The 26,244-nt window shown below is 40.8% G+C and overlaps 3 protein-coding genes across 7 annotated transcripts; 2 read left to right on the forward strand and 1 right to left on the reverse strand.

The window, feature by feature from the left end:
• Window positions 1–3,454: 3,454 nt before the first annotated feature.
• Window positions 3,455–16,756, reverse strand: recql (RecQ helicase-like). 4 transcript variants are annotated; one of them, XM_051077892.1, is made up of 15 exons: window positions 16,688–16,756; window positions 15,396–15,485; window positions 14,037–14,273; window positions 13,778–13,957; window positions 13,438–13,544; window positions 12,313–12,511; window positions 12,023–12,189; window positions 11,455–11,536; window positions 11,205–11,353; window positions 10,694–10,811; window positions 10,475–10,613; window positions 10,279–10,370; window positions 9,935–10,151; window positions 8,399–8,528; window positions 3,455–5,411 (listed from the first exon to the last, which is right to left on the reverse strand). In XM_051077892.1, the coding sequence occupies exons 2-15, from the start codon at window positions 15,418–15,420 to the stop codon at window positions 4,728–4,730; spliced, it is 2,526 nt and encodes an 841-aa protein (XP_050933849.1). In that variant the 5' UTR covers window positions 15,421–15,485; window positions 16,688–16,756; the 3' UTR covers window positions 3,455–4,727. The 4 variants fall into 4 exon arrangements, with proteins under 4 accessions (XP_050933849.1, XP_018552643.1, XP_050933848.1 ...); XM_018697127.2 differs by lacking the exon at window positions 16,688–16,756 and adding an exon at window positions 16,170–16,487; XM_051077891.1 differs by lacking the exon at window positions 16,688–16,756 and adding an exon at window positions 15,959–16,162.
• A 49-nt stretch (window positions 16,757–16,805) lies between these two features.
• On the forward strand, window positions 16,806–22,651 carry golt1ba (golgi transport 1Ba). Of its 2 annotated transcripts, none has more exons than XM_018697130.2 (5): window positions 16,806–16,957; window positions 17,536–17,627; window positions 18,237–18,415; window positions 18,632–18,713; window positions 20,170–22,651. In XM_018697130.2, exons 1-5 carry the CDS (start codon window positions 16,933–16,935, stop codon window positions 20,206–20,208), a joined length of 417 nt encoding a protein of 138 aa, XP_018552646.1. In that variant the 5' UTR covers window positions 16,806–16,932; the 3' UTR covers window positions 20,209–22,651. The 2 variants fall into 2 exon arrangements, with proteins under 2 accessions (XP_018552646.1, XP_050933862.1); XM_051077905.1 differs by lacking the exon at window positions 20,170–22,651 and adding an exon at window positions 19,165–20,023.
• A 644-nt stretch (window positions 22,652–23,295) lies between these two features.
• On the forward strand, window positions 23,296–25,898 carry LOC108897480 (spexin prohormone 1-like). Its single transcript, XM_018697132.2, has 6 exons — window positions 23,296–23,527; window positions 23,840–23,923; window positions 24,073–24,130; window positions 24,499–24,561; window positions 24,665–24,751; window positions 25,686–25,898. The coding sequence occupies exons 1-6, from the start codon at window positions 23,522–23,524 to the stop codon at window positions 25,748–25,750; spliced, it is 363 nt and encodes a 120-aa protein (XP_018552648.1). The 5' UTR covers window positions 23,296–23,521; the 3' UTR covers window positions 25,751–25,898.
• Window positions 25,899–26,244: the final 346 nt, after the last annotated feature.

The following is a 26,244-nucleotide window of genomic DNA, read 5'->3' on the forward strand; positions in this document are numbered from 1 at the left end:
TAAGATGCTTGTCGTTTAACCAGATACACCACTCAGTCTGGATCATACTCATCAGCCTGTTTCCTTAAAGCCTAAATCTTCATGACTGGCTCTGTGTGGCTGTAACATTTCAGATAAAGTTATGGACAACACACACACACACACACAATATATACGTTCTGTTGGCAAAAAAACACTCCTTTTTCCACACACTACTACTGCAAAAAACAATTACGCTACCCCTCATACCAGCAACAGCACTAATATGCTAATATGCCATGTGGGCTATATAACACAAATGGTTCAGTGCACTGCTAGTGTGCTTAAAATGTCTACAATATTCAAGTATACATGACGCGAATGCAGGCATTTTGTGGATCCATATATAAATAACACACCGAACAGGTCAGTATGATAACTCAGGTAACCATGTTCTTTATAGCAGAGTCATGTCAATAATCCAATTTCAGCTCCTCAACCTTAATATTACCAGATCAAATCTCTCCTATACACCACTGTCTCATGTGTAAAACACACATGAAATGTGCTCGAGCTCATTATATCAGCAGATGATTCAGCAACTTAAACATCAACTAGAGAGGAAATAAAGCTTAACTTACCTTTCAGAGGTGTACAAAGTGGGGAGGGAGGTGGCCGCTGCTGCTGTGTAAGGATGCACTGGTTCATGACAGACCAAAGTAGAAAGATAAAAAATAACAAGCTTTTATGTGACTCACAAATACTATACAAGTTTTCACAATAAGTATTTTTAACACAGTATTCCTGCAGATTATGTAAAGGGTAGAGCCCTCCCTTGACCCAGGACAACTGAACCAGTGTTCCTCTGATGCCTGTTTCTATCAGTCATTTACATCCAAACACATGGGAAAATCAGGCCCTGTTTCAAAAATACTGGAATAATTGGGCATGATTTAGAAAGGCACATGTCTATATATGGTCAGATGTTTACCACAGGTGGACTCAAGTCAAGTTATAGAAACATCTCAAAGATGATCCAGAGACATGGGAGGAACCCAAGTTAAATTTCAAATGTCAGGGCGAAAGGTCTGAACACTTATGTCAGTGTGATATTTCAGTTTTCCCTTTTCAGTAAATTTGCAAACATTTCTAAAATCTTGTTTTTGCTTGGTGATTCTGTGGCATTGAGTGTGGACCCCACTGAGGAACTGCCATGAGGTACTGAGGGTGTTGGATATGTGTGGGGTTTTACAGATGGTTCGTGCTTCATTTTGCCACAGTCACTGCGCCTTTGGCCAGTTTTCTGAAAAAAGAGGAGCAGATGTCTGACAGAGTAAAGACTTTTTTGGCCTGTGAACCTGTGTTGCTAAGCCCCAAACTTTGGGGCCCAATCTAAGCTGGTGGTAGATACTTACAATATCGGGGTTGGTGCAAAACTTCTGCAGTCTGATAGAGGTGGACCTGAACAGGCCTGTGGCTTACTTTTCCAGGAAGCATACATTATCAGAAAACCTTCAGAAGCTTTGGGTCTGATCTTGGGTGTTAAACATTTGGTGGGCTTTAGCATTGCAGACTTATAGTGTACCGGTAGGGCATGTGGGTGGGAAGGATAACACTGGCTGATGCCACCTGAATAACAATTTTGTCAGTCTGATCTAGTTTGTACATTCTTCTCGTGTTTATTCTCCTGAGAGAGTTTTGCTTACCTACTCTTGTGGTATTTATTTAACCTTTTTGAGAGGAAGACTGGGAGATTTTGGATAGATCTGTTGCCTTGTGCAGATGTTCACAGTGCCCATTAGAGGAAATGAAGAATGGAGTTTTTTTTTTTTCTTCTGATGGGGGGAGGGACGTTTAGACATAGATCTTGGGTCAGAATGGGAAATCTGTTTTAGTCTAGGTGGTCAGTTCCAGCTGACATCGGGTGAAAGGTGGAGTACACCTTGAACAGGTCTATCACAGATGAGACATATAGAGACAAACAATCAGTCATGCTCACATTCACACCTATGGGCAATTTAGAGTCACCAACTGACCTAACCTGTGGCAGGAAGCCAGAGCACCCGGAGGAAAGCCACATGTAAACTCCACATAGAATCCAGGGCCAGTGACGTTAGCTGACGTGGTCAGTATCAGTCTAAAACTCTGACATGGTTCACAGTAGAGTGTACACAACATAAATAAATAAAGTGTACAACATATGTAACAGAACAGATAAATCTAACAACTGTAAACACTTAATGAGAAATGATAAATATGTTCATGTTCCCTCCAACATGAATGAAGCAACATAACAGACAGAAGCTAAGAATGAGAAGTTTCTGACACAGAGATGAATTGTGTAATCAGGTGTTTTTAAAGCTAGTTATTAACCACACTCGGGGGAGAGTGTTTGTTCCTGTTCTCTAGATGATTCTCTTTGAAGCTGATTCCAAAATCCATCTCATTAGTTATTCATTGGAAGCTCCATGCTAAATGCACCATCTACTCTAAATACAGTTTGGGGAATTGCATTGTGTGCTGTTGTATGTGAATGAATATGAGCAGGAAACAGGCATGAAAACCAATTAAAGAAGAACTGTGAGGGAAGTTAGCTATGCATGAACTGACTAATGCACAGTGATTATGTATATTTATGCAAATAAGATAATGCTTGGATGATTTAATTAAAGCAGTCAAACTTATATGTGAGTTTGTGTTTATGTGTGTTCAGCTGACAGCGGTCATCACCTGAGAGTGAGGACAACTTTCTGCCTCGGTCTGTTAGAGGAGCTGGAGAGAGTGACTCAGCAGTCACCATCCAAACATCCACACAGGACTATCTGAGAACCAGATCCAGGTGCAAGAGGAGAGGAGAGGAGAGGTGGAGAGGACAGATAAGTGAAAGAGTGGAGGTAAATACAACAGGCAAATGAACAGTTCTGAATTTTTAACCGGCACTAACCTCACAGCTTGAGTAGTTTTCATTGTCATGCCTCCTTTTCTCAACAGTAGAAATGAAGTTTGGTATTGGCATACATTACACAATGTATAAATTCAGATTGTTAACATATGGACACTGACTGTTACAAGATGAGAAATACTGATGAGCCATGAAATTACCTCAAACATTTCATTCTTCATACTGCTTATCCATTAAGGGTCGCAGGGGGGCTGGAGCATATCTCAGCTGACACTGGGTGAAAGGCGGAGTACACCCTGTACAGATCACCAGTCCATCGCAGGGCCAACATATACAGACAAACAACCATTCACACTCACATTCACACCTACAAGCAATTTAGAGTCACCAGTTAACCTGCATGTCTTTGGACTGTGGTTTTGCATTCATTTATCATCCTGTCTGTATTTTGCTGCAGCACACTGGGAAATTAGAAATGGCTCTTACTGGTCACAGTCACTTACAGTAACTGTAGTTTGTTGTATGTACTATAGTCCTTTTAAAGAGTTCAGTCTTGTTTTCTAAGGCGATTGGATGTGACCTTGAGACAATGACCAGCGTAGTAAAATATTTATTGCTGAAATAGTCTCTTTGCATGCAACAACAGATTTAACCTCAGACATGATGTAACCTACATCATTTTGAGAACAACAAGAAAATACACTGATCAGCCACAACACTACAACCAGTAACTGGTTTTAATGTTGTGGACCAGGTAGTGACCAGTCAGTAACTGTCCAGTGTTGTGAGCCTGGGTCCACTGCAGCCTCAGATTTCCGTTCCTGGCTGACAGCAGCGACCTGGATGACCTGGATCTACATGATGATTTTATATATTACACTGCTACCACATGATTGGTTTCTTCAAATGCATATGGAAACATGTGGATGGCAGAAAACACCGTTTGTATTTTGGCCTGGGTTTTCATTAGTGGAGGGGATCTCTGGCTCCCTGCAGTGGTTTAGCATGAGAAGGCAGGCAGACTGCAGACACACAGCTCTGACAGGGGATGGCGCTGCAGTCAAACACTGTTCCCTCATTACCGTGAACACACACTTTTTGTCCTATTTCATGTGGATTAATGTGATGCTGAAAACAGTCGACCAAGAAATGTATGAGAGGAAGCCATGGTTTTAAAAAGTTTGGGAATCACTGCTTTCGTGGTTTGACTTTTTTCCAAAAGTCATCCTGTTGGAGATGTGCTGACCCTGCAAGCCTTCACCCACAGATGATTCAGCAGAGTACAACATTTAAGAAAATATGGCCTCTTATATACAGTTCAGTAGCATATTCATCTCTCTCTCTCTCTCTGGTCTAAGTCAGAGGTCACAGGGGGTCAGGACCAAGGAAAACCTGAGGGGTCAGCAGACTGTCAGGTATACTGTATACATACCCCTATATATATGTGTGTGACCAGGTGTAAGGACCAGTGAATGCAACACATTTCTACCCGATAAACTGCTAGATCAGCAGAGAGAAACAAATTCTTCACAGACTCAGAGCAAGGCTTGGAACAAACTTTCCATTTCTGGAAAGTCTTTCCATTCCCTGACTTAATGTGAGGGTTTTGAAGGTTTTGCCAACAGAGTCCAGTAAATACATACATTTCCTCCTTTGAGTCGTAATTCTTCTCAAAGTAAAGCACAAGACGTGACTTCCAAATGTCTCATTCAATTTCAGTTTCATTCTTCAAATATACTGCTTTGTCAATAATTCCAGTGTGTAGGTGAATTCATCACAGCTCCTTTAAATGCCTTAACTCAGTCTCAATCTGTGATCAAAATACCTCCTTTTTTTGCATTTAGTTAATTAGATTCATTAGTAGATATCAGCGGTGAACCAGTTTCCGCCTGCTGCTGACTCGTGTCCACAGGCTGCGAGCCGTCTGGGCGATGGTCACCCTGCGGGGCAGACGGAGGCTCCTCAGAGGTTCTCTAATACAAGCCAGCACTCCTGGCTCTGCAGGCTGCCCCAGGTATTCATGGGAAATGTAGTTTATCCTCCTCAGCTGTTTGCTGTAGTAGTTCCTCAGTTCACAGAGCTCCTCAGCTGCAGTGTCAGAGATGACTGAGGCCTGGGATGGAGAGCTGGGCACAGCGTTGATGAGGGCGTCACCGCCTCGGGACGGAGAGGGAGTGTCCACCTCTGCTGCGTTAGCACGGGGTTTCCTCCTCACTCTCTGAGGGGTGGTGGATTTCCTTTTTGAAGACGGTTTAACTGGATGTGACGGTGTTTTCTGACTTTTCTCACTAATACCTATATTATCTATCATGTTAATTTCAACATCAACCTCAACTACATGTTGGGTCACAGTGGATCCTCTCTTATCCTCCTCCTCCTCCTCTATCTGTTTGTCTATCTGGCTGAATGGTTTCAGGTCTTGTTTCCTGGACAGGTTCCTCTGGTCTTTAAATAGTTTCTGTTTGGGTTGGGGAGGACAGCTGTTATCCATGACAATGGGGTCAAAGGTTATATCAACCTCCTTCTCATTGGCTTTAACAGCTGATGTGTCCTGTAACCATGAAAACCAGCGTTAATGAACAACAGTGGAAAAGTGAAACATCAAAACATCATCCTGGAATAACTCAGAGCTTATAAAGACAAAATACAGCAACCATGTGGTTCTGGTCTTTTCTAAAGCAACATGTAGCTAAAATGAAATACTGCAGCAGTTTATCCTACTATTCTATGTGGTCACTGAGAATAGACCGACCATGTCAGTTATTGCGATGAAATGTTAGTAAAGGTTAGCAGTAGCATGCTCCTGAGTGTGGACACTGACACCAGAGACCATGAGTGACAGGCTTGGGCAATACTTCAATTTGACAGTTTTCAATATTGTCAGTCAAATGGAATCATTCACACCCCAGCATGTTGGCAAAGAGACAGAATGCCAGGCTGTGCCTTGTACTACAGCGCAGGGCTTCCAATCGAATATATGACCTGCTCCTGTCAGTAAACTCATCTGCTGTTCTCTGTGTGTTAATACAAAATGTAGCAAACTAATTAGCCATGCTGAACAGACAGTCATGACACCAAACTGTCTGGAAATATTTAGGATAGAAGTAAGGCTGTTTGCTTCCCTCTAAAAATGCTCAGCCCCACTTTATACATCTTCACAGAATCTAAAAGGCTAGACAGACAGACTTTAGTAATGTACATAAACTACAACATTTTAAGACTGGTAATCTGTTTTTTTAAACAACAGGCAGCATTGTTAGACTGTAACCAGTACACAGTGTCAACATGAGGATTTTGTAGTAAAACCGTAATTAGAGGTTGCAGTGCTAACAATTTCCTTATCACCCAAGCCTGCTGGTTAGGAATGATTAGAAGATATCATGCTCATTATTTTACCACTCATACAGCTTTCTCAATGAAATAAAATCTGATCCTCAGTGTTCATCAGTCCTCCAGCACCCAGACAGTCTGATCCAAACAGTGCCATGCCAAAAGAAGCAGGAGTGAACAAAATAAAGAATGATGGACTGTACTTTGTCAGCTTGTCCTCTGAGTGGGGTGGGGGGGGACTAGGGGAGGTCTGTCTTGATTTTCTTGGACACAGGGGCGTCTCCAGCGTTTTGAACTGATCTCTTTCCCTCTTTGGCTTTGCCCTGGCCACTCGCAGCTTTTGCCTGCAGGTCATTAACAACAGTCTTTACCTGAGAGGATTCACACCTACATGGAGTGGACGAGAGAAGACTAGAGGGGAGGACATGGGACACTCAAGTCTGGACAGGAACGGACATGACAGTATCTTCCACAATGGCCAAGGACAGGGATTAGCATTTAAAAGCTAGTGCTGATAATACCAATGATTTACATTGCTGCTGAATTTAGTTTAATATTTAGTGCTTAACATGAAGAAAAGCAGAAACTTGCCCTACTGACTGGACCTGCTGGAACCAGCTAATCTTTGGTATTTTAGCTTTATATGCAACTTTAATGTTACATTATCAAAATGAAATATTCACTCAAAATGATTTACTCACTAGCTCTATGTGTTTCTGGAGCCTTCAACCACATCTCACAGTATTCATCATATTATCATTCAATTCTTTGGTTACATAATGACAACCAAGCCTAATCCAATACAGCTGACACACGGTTTACTGCTGAAGACCATGAGAAGTGACTGAAAGCTTTACACAGAAAAAGCTATAAACTGGACCTTGAGTTCAAATTATTTTGTTGAACTTTTATACCCAAGGCCAAGAATAAACATACATACATTTTTTATTATCTTTCTCTATCAAAATCCTTAATTGACTCATCATTTTATTGTTATCATAACGGTGCAGTATTAAAAAACATTAGGGTGAAATGGAATATAAATCAAAGGGAGTGGTGATTATTGATTATCCTCTACACCAGTCACCAGTGGCAAAACAGAAAAACAAAATTTGGTATTTTAGATAAGCAGTGGAATCTACATGAACTACAATGGTTTCATCTATGATAAATTAAGTTAGAATACTAATGATCATTAATAGCAGTTGTGTGGTAGTGGTGTGAACACTATTTGTTTCAGATCTTGATAACAACACAAAACTCCAGTCATCTCTATGTGGAGAACAGGCTTTTGTATAGACTGAATCATTATCAGTGTACAGAGTAAAAATGACATTTAACTTAAATTCAATTGACTTACCTCAAAGGGAGAGAAAATTAGAAAATGTGTGAGAACATTTTAAAGTGATATGGGAGAAAGACACATCAGCCACACATGTGAAGAGGAGGAAACTGAGAGAGTTTACAAAGAGAACAGAGAGAACTGGAAGAGAAATCACATCAGTAAACAAACACAGGAGATACAGAAAAAAAAGTTTAGTGGAGCACTAAAAAGGAGAGCCCGACATCTACTGGAGGGAGAACATTTAGTTGTGGAAAACTGGCTCAAATAGTTTAGCAAATTCTTGATTTTTTTCAGCTGGTGAAGATCTGAGATTAAAATGATCAGACTGTCTGATATTGTTGCATGCATAAGTATCTGCAAAAGTTTACACTGTAAGGCATATATGAGATTATTATCTATCCCAATATGTAAGGATCCAAAGAGAAATTTTGGCCTCTTGTCAAGTTGTTGGCAAAAATAACTGATATATAATAGCTTACATACCCAGGGATCTATGGCATTTTACAAAGTGACATCATCCCTGGCTAAAACAGCAAACATGCTAACTTTACATCAATGTTGAAAAAAAAAGCAAAGCTGAGTGAAAACTATACCCAAAATCCAAACCAGATCCAAAACCATTTGAAGGTCCAGTGCTTATCTTTTTTCATATTACCCAGCCCTACATTATAAAGGGTTTTTAAAACTTCCTCATGCTACTTTGATCTGTTTTATGAACATGAGGACATAATAGGGAGTGTGGGATAAGTTTGGTAACATCACCAGTAACAGTCAAGTAAGAGAAATAAGCAGAATATACTAGATATATCGTGGATCTATTTAACTGTTTCCTGCATATATCACTGTTGCCAGTATGTACTCACCACAGCAGATCCAGAGCCTGTTGTCCTCATCTTCATGCTGAGTGTGTGAGTCTGGTTCTTCAGCAAAGGAGCTTTACGGCCCAGCTTCACGTAGAAGTAGGTGGTGTACGGAGTGAAGCTGAAATCCTCCCTGAGGTCAACACACAAAAACCAAAAGAGCAGACAGTGAGGAGTTACATACCTCTACACCATCCTAAGATCCCTATCAACTTTCTCTCATTTTGTATAAATTATTTCTTAGTTTTAATTATTACCCTATACCTTGAAAAAAGAAAAGGTTCCATCTCCAAACTCTTTAGGTGGTTGGTTCTCTAAGCTTCTATCCATGAGCTGATTGTAAAACTTACAAATAGCTCCTTTAAATAAAATATGTTTATGCCAAAAATAATCACAGATGTCTTGTTTTAACATGATTAATAAAATAGATTGATACAGAAAAAGCTGTGGTTGGGATCCCCCCACGGTGGAAACCGTGTCAGAGAAAACTCAAACCCTGAGTAAACATGGCCTCCATGTCTCCTATAGACAAAAATGGTCACTGACTTTCAGTCAGTCATATAAAGCCAGTTCTGACAGGTGTGAACTTACTTTTACTGGACAGCATACCTCAGCTATGACCTACATGCTTGTTTGCAGTTATAAATCAACAAAATGTAGGTAAAGTGCTTGGAACTAGGATTATTACAGTTAACTGACAACCATGCTAATTTCACGATAGCGTTCAATAACTGTGGGAATTGGCGCTTAACTGACAGTCAGAGGAGAAAAATGGGAAAATAGAGGACCTAAATAAGTTTAGCCACAGTGAAGCTGGTAGGCTGAGTCTGAGGGGCAGCTCCTGCTGCAGGGGAAAAGGGAGAAGATCAAACCCACACAGAAAATGAGGAGAACTAACGCAGGTAAGGAGGAGATGGTGAGGCAGCCTGTGCATGTGACTGCATAACACTATCCTTGCCAGAGAGACACTTAATAACATTTCTCTTTCTCTACCCCTCAAACCCCTTACTAGATGTTCCCTAGCAGTGCAAACATACAAAGAAATGTGATGGACGCCAAGGCTGTGCTACATCGTAGTGTTCACCATAATACCATTGTACCATTGTTTACAAACAAACACACACACTCACTCAAAAAAACCCTGTATATCAGCATGATGATATGTTTGCATACCTCAGTGGTCAATTAAGTCTTCTCTCACCACAACAATGGCAGGAAGCCAGAGCAGCACATCAGTCTCAAAACTTTTACAGTGAAAAGCTTAAAATGATGTGTCAGAAAGCTGGTCGTCATTTAGACTCAACAATGTAAAATACGCAAGTTCTAATCAAAAATGCAGCGGCTGTGATTTAAACATCACACTCAAATCCCAATTTTGCGACAACAAACATGAATTAGTCGCACTGCCACTCGTAAAACAAAGATCGCTTTATCTTGTCAGAAAAAGACACACAAGCTACAGTCTGTTATCCTATGAACAGATTGAAAAAAAAAAAACATGAAAAACAAAATGGATACAGAAACAGAACACAACTTTACCTGAGGTATCCCAGCAGCAGCAGCCGCACAATCACAGCTTCAGCCTGCAGCCGAGACAGTGTGGTGGTCTGAATCATCTTCCTGCGCTTGGCGGGGCCTTTCCCGATCCAGGCCTCCACCAGCTTCAGAGGAGTCAGCTTCTCATCCATAGATGCAGCCAGCTCCACAATCTGCACCACCTGCTGTGCATGCTGGGTAATGTCCACAGTGGTGTATTCTGGAGGAGGATAAGATGTTCACCAAGTTGGTTCATTAAAGCTGTCTTTTGAACAAGGAACAAAACAGATGGTTGAGGTCAAACAAGTAAGAATGATTCCTATTAAAAGACATATACACACACACACCTTGTGCATGGCGGCAAGTATCACACATCTGGTTGCATCCTTTATCATCCCACACCTCATCAAAATGAACAGCCATGAGAGAGCGCCGACACCTTCACACAGTAAACAAGACACATTCAAGTCACGCTGTGAAAGTCATTATCAATCACATCATGTGAAGTTTTGAGTGTGTGAGAGTGTGTGTGTGTGTGTGTACCTGTCAATATTCTGGCAGTAGTCGACTATCTGCAGCAGCTTCTGTTGACCAACGTTCTCCATTACCACCATGGTGCTGATCCTGAAGATATCAGAGAAGCCAAAGTAGACGATGCAGTCTGCTGGACCGTCATCTCGACCTGGAGACACAGAGAGGACGTTTCATTAGATATATGTGCAAAAATTACAGAGCTGTGCACACACGTTAATCTGTGTCTACCTGCACGGCCACTCTCTTGGTAGTAGTTCTCAATGGATTTGCTGATGGTGTGGTGGATGACGAACCTGACGTCAGGCTTGTCGATGCCCATGCCAAATGCCACTGTGGCTACAACCACCTGGAGGACAACACAATCACGTACTGACATGTTCAAAGTGCCATTTACACTGAAATTATCTGATCAACAGTAACTAACAATGATTTATTAAGAGATGATAAAATAATAAAATAAAAGACAAAATAAAGAAATGCATACATTTGGTGGTATTGAACTGCAGATTGTTATGGATTATTGTGATGACAAATAAAAATCACACTCTATTATAAAAGAAGACATCATATTTGAAACTGTACACCTCAGACAAACAATAGCTTTCTGGGAGTTTGGAAAGCCATTCCCAAACTGCTGGAGCACCATCTTCATCTTTCTTTACAGTCACCAGGACAAAGTGAATCTTTGTCTAATGCTTCTAGAGACACCACCCAAACAATAGCAGTATGTGTGTTTCACCCTAATTTTGTTGGAGGCCCACTTGCGGTGAACACGGGTCTTATCATCAGGCTCCATGTTAGCATGGTAGGGATAGGCTAGAATGTCCTTCTGCTGGAGCTTAGATGCCACAGACTCTGCATCCTTCTGAGAGAACACGTACACAATCCCTGTGGCAAACAACCACACACATCAGGAAATATGCACTTTGAAGATATATATATATTTTTTTTTTCTATTTGTGATTGAACAGTATTGTTTGATGCAGTACCTGACTGGTCATTGTATCTGTTCTTGATCAGAGAGGCGATGTCACTTATTGATGCATCATTGTCAGAGTCTTTAATACGAACCTGAGAAACAAAAATATCAGACTGTTTAAAATTTCTATAGGTGTGACACCGAGTTGTTAAAGCTGTTGACAGGTGTGAGGAAATATCAGAAGATGTAGTATTTAGAGATAGGTTTATAGTACGTATCTTTAATTAAGCTTTTGGACTTCAAAATCACAAGGTTTTAACTGTGAACTGGAATGAACTAAAACACACTGGCTGGCAGAAAGTTCATGCAAATTGTAGTAATGGGCTAAACATGCCAAAAACCTTTATGTCCTTCAACTGTCATGTTTAAGCAGGTGCAAAACACTGCACTGACTTTAAAAGGTCAGGTGTTAGCAGGTGTGTGCTGAGCAGGTGGACGTATCTAGAGGAACATCCAATATGTGTGTGTCTACAATGCAGGTGGCTGAGATGTGTGTGTGTGTGTGTGTGTGTGTGTGTGTGGTGTGTGTGTGTGTGTGTGTGTGTGTGTGTGTGTGGTGCCGTTGCCATGGTTACCACCTCATAGTAGAGATTGGTACGGTTGAAGGAGGCGGTGAGTGTGACTGGCTGTTGCACGCACAGGATCTTCTCACAGTCCTTGAGGACGCTGCTGGTTGCTGTGGCTGTGAGGCCGAGCACCGGCACTTTGGGGAACTGCCTCTTCAGGATACCCAGCAGTTTATAATCTACACAGTGACAGACACGCACAAATATTTACCATCCACAGAAAACTACAATTTGATCTGAAAAGGATACGTCAGGTTGCCTTGGAGGAACACCCCTTTCTCCTAGTAAAGAGAGCCTCTCACCTGGTCTGAAGTCATGTCCCCACTGGCTGCAGCAGTGAACCTCGTCCACTGCGATACGACTCAGCAGGTTTGCATTGTAGGCTTTCTCTAGGCGAGACATGAGCAGCTTGCTCTTAGAAACCTTCTCTGGAGTCACGTACAGCAGCTTGAAAGGGCTCTTCTGATCTGTCATTCCCGCCATGACTGTTTTAGCGTCTGCCTAAAAAAAAAAAAAAAAAATTGAATTTTTCATTTTTCGCGACTCTACAATATTAGTGGACTAAAGTTTTCATGGGTCCCTCAGCCACATTTTCATGGGCCCACTACTGAGCCATCTAAAAACATGATGTGAGTAACAGTCTGCTGTAAATAGGACATAACACATGCATATATTCAGGAAGACAGACAACAGAGAAACATGCTTAATAGCCTGCAATATAAATGCAGCAATATCTCATTATACAGATTCACACTCACAATTCATTTAATTAAAAGGGCACACTTTGTACAGTATGTTCAAAAGAGCCACCTGTAAAGCAGGAGTTTATTCAGTATCAGTGTGTGCTACAAACAGTAACTGTAAAAGTATGTTGCTATGGAGTGAGAGCTACAGATATGCAATCTATGCAGGTCTGAATGTTAATTTCTCAAACTATTAACATTAAAATCCAGGTGAATAAAAGTTTGATTCTTTAAAGGTTCAGTTCACCCAAATTACAAAATGTTTTCTCTCTCCCTAACCTCTAGTTCACAGCCTGTTCTAGGCAGGAATATTGCATCGTTATTCTGCCTCAGCGTTGTGTAGAAAATGTACAAAGGTGGAATGGGGGGGGGGTTGCTGTCCAGCCTTTAGGCCAGCAGCAGAGGTAGTCACAGAGAACACACAGAGCAGACAGCAACCAACAGCAGCACTGCTGTGTTACACGTCATGCCTCTAATTCCATGGTGCTGTATGAAATCACACACCACAGCCAGATCATGCTGGCTTTCTGTGGTTCTCTGTAGGTGAGCTGGGGGGGGGTTCAATGAGAGTGGTGAGAGGCTGCAGTGTGTGCTCTGCAGTTTGTGATGTTTGTGCAGTCTGTCACTGAGCAACATAAGAAGAGACAGACTGAGTGAAGTGAAGTGAAGTGAGACATTCGTTACCTTACTACTGGACGCATTGAGCATGACTGCTGGCACATTGATTGACTTCAGGTACATGATCTGGTCCTCCATCAGGGACACCAAGGGAGTAACAACCAGTGTAAAACCTGACACACACACACACACACACACACACACACACACACAGAGATGTACCAGTGATTACAGTAGGACAGTGTGAATGGATTCACAGATTAAACAGAAATATGTTATGAACTATAAAAGTGGTATGTGGGCATGAGCAGAGCAAGGACAGGAGTTTAACTCCAACACTGTGTGTGTGTGTGTGTGTGTGTGTGTGTGTGTGTGTGTGTGTGTGTGTGTGTGTGTGTCAGTGTACCCTTGGAGCACACTGCAGGCAGCTGGTAGCAGAGACTTTTTCCTCTTCCTGTTGGCATCACCAGGAAGAGGTCTTTGCCTGACAGGGTCAGATTGATCGCCCTCCGCTGCAATGGTCTGAAGTTGGAGAGATGGAATGTGTCCTTCAGGTGCTGCTCCACTTCTTTGGACCATGGAAAATCTACCAAATATGAAGCGAGTGACAGAGGTCAACACACAAACCTTCTGACTCTTACTGTGCAGCCATGTGTGTACAGTACCTGAGCCATCATAGCGCTGCATCTCTTGCTTGCTCATTACAGGATTAGCTCCAGATGACTTTAGGGAAGTTGAGGATGAGGATGATGATGACTGTGCAGCGTCACAGGCCTCCTCCAGCCGCTGCAGCAGCGCATTCTTACGAGAAGTCAGCTCAGCTTGCTTCTGCAGGAGTTCTGCGATCTGCAGCTCCACCAACTCCAGCTCAGCCTCCACCGAGTCCAGCTCTGCCTGTGCATCTGAAGAGGAACAAACGGATACTGTCAACAAGCTAAATTAAATCTGCTGGGGCTTACAGAGTCTTATAAGTGACAGATGTCCTCTAGTAGATACAGTCCTTCCTCCAACTGTTTAAAATTCAGAATACAGCAATGCCACTTCAACAAACATCCATCAATCCATTTATTATCTATACCACTTGTCCTTAAGCTCTGTTGCTTGCATGGCAAACAACTGAGCTTTGAGATCTTAAAACAAATTCTGTGCTTCAGTCAGTTTTGATTAAATTGATCAAAATTCTGAAAAGCTGCTTGTGTGCACTGAGGAAGGAGACCTAAAATGCTTTGGCACGTTAAAACTCACTGAGGGAATCGAGTTGCTATCCAGATTTGGTTCTGAGTAGCTCTACATGTTTTCATTGTTGCTCATCTTAGAGCAAAAACATCTGTTTGTGCATCATTTATGTTTAATTTTAAAAACAGCTTCACATGCTTGTTTGCTGATGTTTAATTTCATTTAGTATGATCAACATTATGAATAAGTACACCCTGGTGTCAATCCCCAGTAACTTAACTCTGTGTTTGTCATTTCTTTTACTTATTGTGATTATGAGAGTCTGGTATGGAAATACTTGTGTGAAACTCACTACCTCAGCACTCAGTATCAAAACAATAATATGCTAATTTGACCCAGAAGAGCCTATTCTCTGACTTTGACATCATGTGCAAGGTCTCAATACCCAATCATAGTATGAAGTACTAAATTAGAACATAGCACAGTACGTGTGCAGCAGGTTCTCTCACAGGACTTGTGTTGACAGTGTGAACATGGCAGATACTGTCAAGTCTCTCACACACACACACAGGTGCTAATCCTCTGAGTCTCACACCTCCAGAGCTAATGATCTCTTTCTCTCCCCTAGTATCCCTTTGGGGCTGTGGCAGAGTGATCTCCTGTTTATCCCCATGATGTCAACCTTCCCTCAAATAAAAACAACTGCAGGATTTCCATGGAGGCCCTAGTGACTGTTTATATCAGCACTGTTGGGTCTTTAATTTCTTAAGCAAAAATGAGTACAATGACTAAATATCTCAACAGTTTGCTTTTGGCTTCTTGGCTGAAAAAAACAAAAACGGACTTACCATTACTTAGACCAGTACCATCCATATTTCTCACACTGATTTCCTCAGGAGGGAGCTTGCTCTTACACTGTCAGATGTTGATCTCAGTCCCTGTAAGACGGCAAAACGGAGCTACTGTTACCTTTTAACCTTTAATTCTGATTTCAGAAATGTTATGCTTTCTGATGTGTACTTCTGAGTTTATAGGCTACCTCTTGTATTTTCATAATTTGTTATTGCTTATTTATGTGATTAAATACGTCACTGTTTTAAGATAAATAATATGAACATATAGTAGCCTATTTATACATTTTAATTCGCTAAATGATTGAAATTTAGTGAGAAATCCTCTCTAATTTTCTACCCCTGCCAGTCCACCTATGAAGGCGCAGTCAAGCAGAACAAATTCTACAAAAGTTACCATGAACCAGGATACATCTACTAAACAATACAAACAAGTTACACGGCAGCATTAAATTGTTCCATTACTATAACAATATGTAGCCACAGTTGAAAGCACCATGACGTACTCAGACTCGAATGAGAGATGCACTTGTTTCATCACGCAGGGAGCAGCAACTTACCGTTAGCTGTTAGCTTGTTAATTGATATTTTAACCAAACCCGGATACTGGAGCATCGTCTTTAAACAATCTCTCTCGTGTCAGCTGTCCTCTTCTCTAGCAAACAAGATATGCTTTGCTCTGATATAGAACTGTCTCTCCTTCCTGAGAGCCAAATTAGCGTGTACGTCTGGAGCAAAACTTCGAAAAAGACTGCTATACAACAGACTCACCATTCAACAGCGTCGCCCAGATCCCCTTTTTGTTGCCGAACACACTTCACGGTTGCTATAGACAGAGCGCGCCGGCAGAGAAAATACTATCCGGCAAGGGGTGAAAGTTGAATCTTACGTTTGCCCTACATTTAGCTTGCCAGGCTGCCTACAAATTCCGCCACTTGCTTCAGGTTTGACACAGCGTGATAAACCATGCCTTTAGAGTATTTCACTGATATATTGTATAGATACTATGCTTTATAAATGACATAGAGGGTCTGGATCAAAGCAAATGACACTACAGTCCTGCAACAACGTAAATCCAAGTCATGTCGCTCAAGTCCAGGTCACTGTTGCCTGACAGAATAAATCCAGGACAAAATTTCCCTACGCACTAACTTTGCTGCATTCAAGAAACAAGTAAAGTGGAAATTGGCAACACGTTTAGAGTCTAAATGTTTCATTTTTAAACAAATATTCGTGACATATAAACCCCAGAACATATGTAATATACCAGCAGAGTAGATGTACCATACCAGCTCTGATGCAGATGACAAAAATATTAGTTAAAACTGAAAGAGGCGGGAGTTGGAGTTGACGCAGTGAATGCGACACGACTCTGTTCCGGAAGATGACATCGCGAGAAGGTGTGTTTCCGGAAGACGTGGCTGTTGCTGCAGTGGCAGCTGTCATCCAAATTATTCTAAGAGGAGCACTCGAATAGTTACCATTATATTTCCTCTGCTTCTCTTTCATTGGTATTCGTTTATTCAGCTTCAAGATGATTTCGCTAACGGACTCCCAAAGTAAGACCTTTGTTATTTGGGCACCTCAGCAGGCTGCTGCCTTCTTTATCGAACCGGCTTCATTTCAGCTGCAGCTTTTAGCTAACTAGCAGTTAGCATTCAGTGCTAGGAAAGTTAGCTTTAATTTTTTCTCATGCCATGCCACACATTGTGGCCCAAATAGCAGATAGCTAACTCTTACTACAGAGTTTTATAGCCACTGGTAAGCCCGTAATTCCAACTCTGAGAAGCTTTGATACAGAGTGATCAACGGAGCTCTTGTGGAAGCTCCAATGAAATGGTTCTTATTAGAAATATTGATGTTGAATTGTTAACTTAATTAGTCTCAAATGAATCAGTGGAATACACATAAACTTAACAAAATCTGACGGACAGAACAAAGTTTCACTGACACTGTGCCCTGTATTTATTCATTTTTATCTAAATGAAAAACAAATTGTTGCCTTGGCCTGAAACACTTGGACAAAGTCAATCATAACATCATACGGTTGGCTTGATATGGTGGTCAGTCACATTATGACTAAGGGTAACCAATGGAATGGAATTTAACACTTCTGTGGTATGTGTGTGTCCTGCAGAGATTGGAATGGGATTAACAGGCTTCGGCGTGTTCTTCCTCTTCTTCGGGATGATCCTGTTCTTTGACAAAGCCCTCCTGGCTATTGGAAATGTGAGTTTGGTTTCTTCATTGAAGTGATGTTGTCTGAGAAACCCACAGGAGCAACTTTCTTTCCTCTGTGTTATTTGATGCTGACACTGCTGTGCATTATGAACAAATCCAAGTGTGAAAGAACATGTAACTTGAACGTGTAATATATCAATAACATATGCAGCCAAGTGGTATTATAAAACACCCAAGCAGTAAATTGACCTTGTTGGAGATCCCCCTCATACTTTGCTATTGATAAATGATGAGCAGCCTGTCAGATATCACCTGGTTTACTGCACTGATAAAAACTGAGTCAACACAAACAAGAAAAATGTTGTCACCATGTTTATAGTTTCTGCATTAAAATCACTAGTATAAACCCAGCAGTGAGCTGGCTAACTGGCATGTCCTTTCCAGCTGCAAACTAAGTTTGTCATTTCTGTACTGTAAATAAGTGTTACTGTGCTGTAACTGTCATATATACAGTACAACACATCATCAGAGTTTTTTGCTGTGTCCTCCAGGGCTTCAGAAGACACTGTGTAACTGTTTTTCATATGTAAAATCAATTCATTACCCATTTAAAGTAGTAAAGTGTTTTGGTAAAGTAAAGTGTTTCTTTCACTGTAGATCCTGTTTGTTGCTGGACTCGCCTTCGTCATCGGGCTGGAGAGGACCTTCCGCTTCTTCTTCCAGAAGCACAAGATGAAGGCCACCAGTTTCTTCCTGGGAGGTGTGTTTGTGGTGCTGATTGGCTGGCCCATCATCGGAGTGGTGCTGGAGATCTATGGCTTCTTTCTGTTGTTCAGGTGAGAGGAAACAAAGGAGGAACTGAAACAGCAGATATTTTTTAAAAGTTATTTTTGATTGTTCAGATAAAGTTGGTAATATTTGTCCACATTGATTGACTCTGTTCTGAGCTGCTATTTTATTTTCTATGGTTGAAACTCAGTTTTCACTGTCCATATCTCATGTCCTTCTCTCTCCCCCTTCCTCCATCTGGTGTTTACTCTCATCACATCCAGGGGTTTCTTCCCAGTTGTAGTAGGCTTTATCAGAAGAATACCTGTCCTCGGCTCCATCCTAAACCTGCCATTCATCAGTGCAGTGAGTATGACCTAGTGCTGCAGCAACCCTACAGCTCTGCTATGTTTACACGCAGCATGGCTCTTTTTCTTGTTCATTAATCACCCTGTTCAAACACCACAACATATTAACTCACCTTCCCCAGTCAATGACAGCTCAGGTCCTGCACATCACAGCTGCTCTATTGGGTTAAAAGACTGCCTGTAAACATAGTTAGTGAGCAGGTGAATTCAGTAAACACAAAAGTTGTGTTATTTCAACATGAGGAAGGCAGTTTTGGAAATGAAATGATGTCAGGGTCATCTGCGCTATGAGATGTCCAATGGGGTCTGTCACTGTTAAATCTAGAACTACGAGCTAGCACACACATAGTTAGTTTTGTGGCTAATGAACATGCTCCTACCATGCTGTTGTGTGGGAAGCTTTGTTTTGAGGTGAATGTCTCTTTGTCTGTGTTTTTTTTTTATTAAAGCCTTCGTAAGGCTCTGAGGACAATCAGCAGTCGTGGTCAGTCACTGCCGATTTTCCCCTGCATGCTAACATATTTAACACGCTTTACAATATTCAGAAGCCAAGTGTCTCATGAATTAAAGGGAAAACGTACATTTTTGTTTAGGAAGCTGCTCCTTTTTTATCTTTATTTATTTGACTCTAAAGGCACACACTACAGATAATATTGTCATTTTTGAATTGGTCAATATTGAGACATAGTATTTTACCTCTTTTTTATAAACTATACAAAACAAGATGCAAAAGGCATCTATGATGTCCAAGTTGTTAAATTAATGCTACGTACAACATCTTTGCAGCCTATTTTCTGAACTTTTTCAGAGAATTTTTGCACAGCAAAACTCATCCACACTTCCTTGCAGAATATGTGGTGCTGGAAGTGATAACATTCTAACTCACTGGTAGCATACTGGCATTAACTGGAAGTTAGCAAGCTAGATAGCTTGGTAGCCAACCAGACAAAAAAATAAATTATTCAAGATGCATATTAACTATTACTAACTAACAACTTCACCAAATCAGGTCTGTTTTTTTAGGTGTTTTAGCTGTTGGGTTTTGACTTCAGTTTGACTTGACGGGTTAAATAAAGCAGTATGACAGCCGCCGTCATTCTGGATTGGGAGGCTCTTAAAGGGGCAATGTGAACATGGTTTTCAACTTGTTTACAGATTTGCTAAATTAAATTTCTCAATGATAGTAACAAAATAACCAAAACGTCAGGAAGTAATTGTGTTTGTCCTCTTCCTCTGTGGTGTGTCTCTTAAGTCACGCATGCTCTCCATTAGAAATGTTGCAGAATACTGGCCAAACACTATTGTCCAGCCAGTAGTATAACTGACAAAATCACACTCACACTTTCCATCCCATTGAAAGCTTCCAGGTGTGTGTGTCAGATCATGCTTTATACGTAATGAGGACTGACAAACATCCAGATGACACTTAACACAGTTTCTTTCTTTTCTTTCAGTATGTGGACAAAGTGGGTGAGAGCAACACCATGGTATAACAGTGACTTTTTGTACCCACAGAAGGCTGTTTGAGTACAGCAGGTTTTATAAAGCAACACAATCTCCCATTGAGCTGATTTAAAGCAGCTAAGGTCATATGTTCAGATTCCTCCCTCCCTCCTCCAGCAGGCAAAGACTGCTTTCTGTCTGTTGGTAATTTCACTGGTCAGCGCTACCAATCAAAGGTTCGTCAGCGCATCGCACCACCAGTCTGTTACTAAAGGATGGAGTTACTAAGGTCACTACAATAAAAAATTCAAATGCTATTGATCCCTTCACTGTTAAGTGCATCTGGCATGATAATGGAGGAGTGAAGACCCGCAAAGCCTCATCGACTCTGTCTATGTGACTTTCTTACTCTGTGGGACAGACAGATAAAACTACCCCCCCACCCCACCCCCACCCTCACTCCCACTCCCGACAAGGATGAGAAGTGGACCGACAGCTTGCCATGTTGTCATGTTTCTGTGCCTGTGCTTTAACTTTATTTGGACAAAAGCTTTTTAGCTCTTTGCAGTTAATTCTGTGACACTTTGTTTCCTTGTGTCTTGCAGCTATTTGAATACCAAACGTGGCTATTGTAATATTTTCCCTTTGTTACATGTCATTTCTGTTTACGGTTGGCCAATGAGTACTTAGGTATAAATTATTTTCTAAATAATCAGTGCTTGACTTCATGTATAGTGAGGTGCTATGGGATCATATTAGTACGTGTTCATCTTTTTACACCATAAACTACTAAATGGGTCTACTATTAAAGTCCGGTCACACCAGAAAGTGGCAACACCTAATTCATGATGATACATGGATGCTGAATTTCATCCAGATGCTGCTACAAACTTGGTTCTGTATTGACTACTTACAAGGCTGTAGCACTAACACACATAACAGACAGGAACATGCTAGTGCCAGTCAGTCGCAAAATCAGTCCGTGCTAGTTGGTTTGCCATCTGTCAGTAGCAAGGTAGGTAGCTAAGTTGCTAACTGGAAAATGCTGTAGGATCTCACAGTATTTAAGAAACATATTTGTACAATTGTGTCCTGTCTCTTATCTGTATACACACCATGTCATTTCATAGAATATTTGACACTCCAGCAGACTAGGGTTCTATAAATATAGATGGCGTGATGCAGCTCCAAAGTTATGATAGCTTCCTCTGATTTGGGCTGTCTGGCTCTTGGTTTCCTCAAAGATGGTTTCCTGACAATTGCCACATCAAACTTTAGCTGTGTTAAATGCTAGCGTAAACTTTCCTCCCCCCGTTCTCTGAAGCATGTTACTGTTTTTTGGACCTCTTATCTTCCAAGCAGCCATTGCTTTCACTTCATTTTAGTATGCTGCTAGTAGCTACTTATCAAACCCCAATCCTTTTTTGATACCAACTGTATGACTGTCACAAGAAATGTTAAAAATAGTCAAGTGCTAAATGTCTTCTAACGTTTGTAATCTTGCTATCTCTGAAATCTTATTCTTTGGTCAGATCAGGTATTACTTTGTATTGAATTTTTTTTTTTTTAAATATTCAAACAAATCCCAAACATTTGAAAACTCTTCAGTTAAACTTTTAACATTTAGAATTTAAGAATTAGCTAAGTAGCAAGTTTTTTGGTGCCATATCTGTGTTCTTAAAGAACAAAGTTTCCCTTAAAAGTTTTTAGAATAACAACAAGGAAACACAAATTATATTAGCAACATAGTCTTATTCTCTGCAAACTACTCTTCATAGCATACCTAAATGAGCTAAAACTAATGGCTGCCTGGAGGGTAAAACTAATGAAAACTCTGTGATATCCTTTGGAATATAGTGTGCACAATTTATTTTTAAAGGATAGTTCTGGTTTGTTTCAACTTGGGGCCTGTTAGTCAGAACTATGAAATGAGACCCAGGTTGTAGTAAACATATCCTATGGTGGACTTGTAACCTGTAAAACACTGGTATGATCCTTCATAACAGACTAATTCTGCTTGCTTTCAGTGATTTAGATTGATTGAGTCAGTTCCGTATTTTTATAAACAGATGAACTTTTTTCAAATCTGAGAACTTCAGCTCAACCCTGTAATATAATCCAGCTGTAAAATCTGAAGCAGCTGCAGCTTCACACACCTTTATATCCGAATGAGCATTTTTAGTTCTATCAGAATGTGCTACCAATCCTGCTAGAGTCCTCTCTTCATTCATCCATCCATCCAGTGTCCTTAAGCTCTCTGTTGAGTAGATTCACACAGGTTTTAAATGTTGAGATTCCCCTGTTTCCATGTGTTTTTGAGAGAAAATTCCTCATCATTACAGACATCAGCCACTACATCCCCTGAATAAATTAATTCTTCAACTGTGGGCCTTTCTGTTCAGAGCGTTGAAACCTGAAGTTACCTGTGAAATGACAATGTTTTGCTGTGTGGCACTTTTGTAAATATACAATGGAACTTAGCTTTGTATCTGCCATCCATGTCGTTGGTTATTTGTTCTTGTCTTGTTACTGACTCTTTACAACATCCAATATCCATACACCCAGTAAATGTTTGCATAAAACTCAAGCAGCAGATTAACCAAATACCCTAAAACTCAGATGTAGCTGAGATAAGGATGACTCCAACAGTATTCCTTTGGAAGCACGTTAGGACCGTACTATTTGATGGCCAGTATGAACAGGAGTGATTACAGCAACCAGACTTGACTCATGACCTCAGTATTTCTACAAATCCTGGCTACGTCCCTGGCCTGTAACCTGTAGCTGACAGTTCATAATATCCCTGTAGACTGTCTGACATCACTGACAGTAAAATTCAGGACCCCAGTCTCACTGACTCTGCGGACTCTGGATAATTCCATTCACAAATTCTCATCTATTGGTGTCCTGCTCCAGTGAGCACAGCACAAACATATCAATATGCCCACAGATGGGGAAAATATTACAGCTCCTATCGACAGTGACACCACCCAGAGCCAGTCCACATTTTACATTGACGGGCCGCTGCTCCAACATGAGTAATTTTGAAAAACTACCGGGGAGCTGGAAGCACTTATGGCACCGGTTTTAATTCAGAAATATGTACAGTACACCGCAGCCCCCAGTGAAAGGAGCAGAATTGATCGGTTGCTCCGTTCATCCACTCTCCCAGCCGCCCCCGTTTCATCAAATTGGCGTGACCTATAGCTGCTGACATCATGAAGGAGCGCGGAGCAAAGAGGGTTCCCCACCCCGGAGGATATAAATACAGGCAGAGGGAACACCGGCTGCAGTGAGTTTACTCCGAGCCTGTCATCCTCTCATCCTCCCTGCTGGGCACCAGACACCAGGACCTCTGACACAATGAAAGTAAGTACAATGGACGAGACGTTAGGGTTTAATTAGGTGGAAGAATACGCTCATGGAGCAACTTTAATTCCTTTTCCATCAGTTTTTAAATGTAGTTTAATACTCTCTGCTATTTTCTGACTGCCACAGTTCATATCTGAACATATATCTATGGTTACAATGTTTGTATTTTTTAATTTCAAAGTTACTCCATGAATTTAAGGTTTGGAGAAGCTGCGTATTTTGTGCGTACTGCGTTAATTACGCACGCCAGGTTGAGGCTCTCTGTGAGAGGGGTGCTGCTGTGTTGCTGACGTTTGTTCCCATTTACAGGTTTTGAGGACCATCACATTAACTTATGTCCTCACCCTTTTACTACTGGCGACATTTATCTCACAGTCGTGGAGTGCACCGAAGGTACAGCTGATTTATTTCTCTTTATAAAACTATTGAATTGCATAATCTGACAGTGATTTATACTGACTGAATGGTTGTTAATGAACAGGGGAGCAGAGGCAGAAACAGCAAACATTTTTTGTTTGTTTGTTTGTTTGTTTGTTTGTAAGGGCTCTTTTCAACGGAGAAATTGGACTCCGCAGGCTATGTTGTACCTCAAGGGCACACGTATGTATCTACCTACTGATAACATGGATGCTATCCAAAGTGTTCAGTATTAAATAACAAATGGTTTCATAATGTATATTGTATTAAATTGAGTCATAAATTACTTTATGACTTTGTGATGAAAAGTGACAGTATGAGAGAGAGAGAGAGATGTGATGGTAATTGGATTATTTCACAATGGTGTGTTGGCTATTACATATCGTGTGTGTGTTCACTTATTTTTAAACATTTCTTTAATCATTGAACACTGTGGGAGCTCCATGTTGCTCTTACTACAGCTAGACAAACTGATACTGTAGTTATACATATAGAAGTGCTTTCTCAGCTGCTTCTAGTCACAATGTTCCAAAACTTTTTTTCTTTTCCAGAGGGACGCAGGTTCATCTCAGAGGACCGAAAAGAAGGAGATGTCTATGACACATTACACTTAGGTACAACTAACTTGACTATTATATATGTGTGTGTATAGTTTTAGAGCTGATGTCAACTTTGATCCATGAGCGTAATGTGTGTTTGGTGTTTGTTCTTTGTCAGAGACCCGCAGTCAGAACACAGAGAAGCTGAGTGTGGACCAGGCAGCCACTGTCCTGCTCAACTTCCTGCAGCAGGCCAGAGAGGGAGGTGAGCGAGCATCTGATATCAGCTGACACACAGCAGCTGCAGCACATGTACAGGGCATACTAAAAGGTTATATATAAAGAGTATATTATGGAAGGTATTGGTCATAATGCTTTCCATACTAATTGTATTAGAAAAAGAGAGTCAGTGTAAATTGCTGTGTTATCAAATCATACGAATCTTTATGTGTAGACTGTTGTGTTTGCCTCTTTATGCAGAGGAACACTGCTGCTCTTAAAGCTTATTGCTGTGAGCATGCTATAAAAGTAAGAACAACCCAAACATTTTCATCAACACAGAGACTTACACATCTGGATTTTGGCAGCTGGACAGACAGAAGAGATTTTACTGAAGAATTTAAACTCAAACTGTAAAAGTTGGGGAACTGAAGGACAAAGAGGAGTTTGACAAGTGAGGGCTGCCCCCATCTCCTGGATAACTATTATTACAACTAGATAAGTATAAGTACTGGGTAACTTCTTCTACAGCACTGTGTCTGCGCTTCATTTTTGTGCTGTTTTAATGTTTTCAAACACAAAAGCATCTTACCATCCCGTTCTCTGACCACCTGCTTGAAAAAGGATGCTCATAAAACTTTCAAGGCCTTTTTTTGATTAAATTCAAGGAACCTGGCACAGTCTTGGATACAAATATCATCATAAAGGTCCAATTTAAGTCAAAATACGACTCACAATTTCCTTCTGTCGTTTGAATGTGACTTCTTGATACGGCAGGACAAAGAGTTCCAGAGAGAGATGAAGTCTTTCAGAGTAATCTATTAATTTAACTTTTTAGGTTAAACTTTTTTTTCCCCTATAATCCACAAACTTTTAAGGAACTACAAGGAATTCCTAATGAAAGATTGCATGTCTTTTGACCATCAAGATTTATATTTTAATTCCATAACTGTATGTAATTTTCTCTTTTTCTCTTCTAGCTGATGAAAACCCAGATGAGGTGTATTTCCAGGAGCTGCCAGTGTGGAAGAGAGAATTCTTCTGATAGTCTTTCATACATTTGTAAAGCTGCTAGAAAACATCATCTTTGTCTTTGAATGTCAGTTGTTCTGTCCAGTGTGAGGGAGAACAGCCTTTTGTAAATATGTATTCTCTGACTGTTTGAAATGTGATGTTTTAATAAAAACAGATTGAATTCATAGCACTACTGCTCTGAGACTGTCTGAGGCTTCAAACGTCCTTGATGAAAGGTTGAGGGAATCTTCCCCCCTGATCACAAAGTGTAGGATAAACATACAGTATGTATAATGGCATGTCAAGTATACAAATTACTCAGGGTTTTATTTATGAGCATGCAAATAAGAAAAAACATATGATTTGGCTAAGTCAGAAAATAGTATCTCTTAGGAAGATATGGTCAAAAGTATGTGGACACTTCTGCCCACAAACATACACACAGCATACCTTATGAGTGAACATGATTTTGGAACCATAAGTTCAGATGCCACATACAGCAAGAAGGTTCAGGTGTTCATAAAC

The sequence above is a fragment of the Lates calcarifer genome, linkage group LG18 (genome assembly GCF_001640805.2).
Source record: "Lates calcarifer isolate ASB-BC8 linkage group LG18, TLL_Latcal_v3, whole genome shotgun sequence".
Lineage (NCBI taxonomy): Eukaryota > Metazoa > Chordata > Actinopteri > Centropomidae > Lates > Lates calcarifer.

Excerpts from the sequence above, each read along its gene's own strand:
- recql (XM_051077892.1), bottom strand. The coding sequence starts at position 15,420 with ATGGATGGTACTGGTCTAAGTAATG. Across the intron at positions 14,274-15,395 it reads TGGTACTGGTCTAAGTAATG|ATGCACAGGCAGAGCTGGAC; the intron begins GTAAGTCCGTTT and ends GTTCCTCTTCAG. Across the intron at positions 13,545-13,777 it reads GCCTGCAGTGTGCTCCAAGG|GTTTTACACTGGTTGTTACT; the intron begins GTACACTGACAC and ends TGTGTGTGTCAG.
- golt1ba (XM_018697130.2), top strand. The coding sequence starts at position 16,933 with ATGATTTCGCTAACGGACTCCCAAA. Across the intron at positions 18,416-18,631 it reads GGCTTCTTTCTGTTGTTCAG|GGGTTTCTTCCCAGTTGTAG; the intron begins GTGAGAGGAAAC and ends CATCACATCCAG. Across the intron at positions 18,714-20,169 it reads ACCTGCCATTCATCAGTGCA|TATGTGGACAAAGTGGGTGA; the intron begins GTGAGTATGACC and ends CTTTTCTTTCAG.
- LOC108897480 (XM_018697132.2), top strand. Across the intron at positions 23,924-24,072 it reads AGTCGTGGAGTGCACCGAAG|GGCTCTTTTCAACGGAGAAA; the intron begins GTACAGCTGATT and ends TTTGTTTGTAAG. Across the intron at positions 24,562-24,664 it reads CTATGACACATTACACTTAG|AGACCCGCAGTCAGAACACA; the intron begins GTACAACTAACT and ends GTTCTTTGTCAG.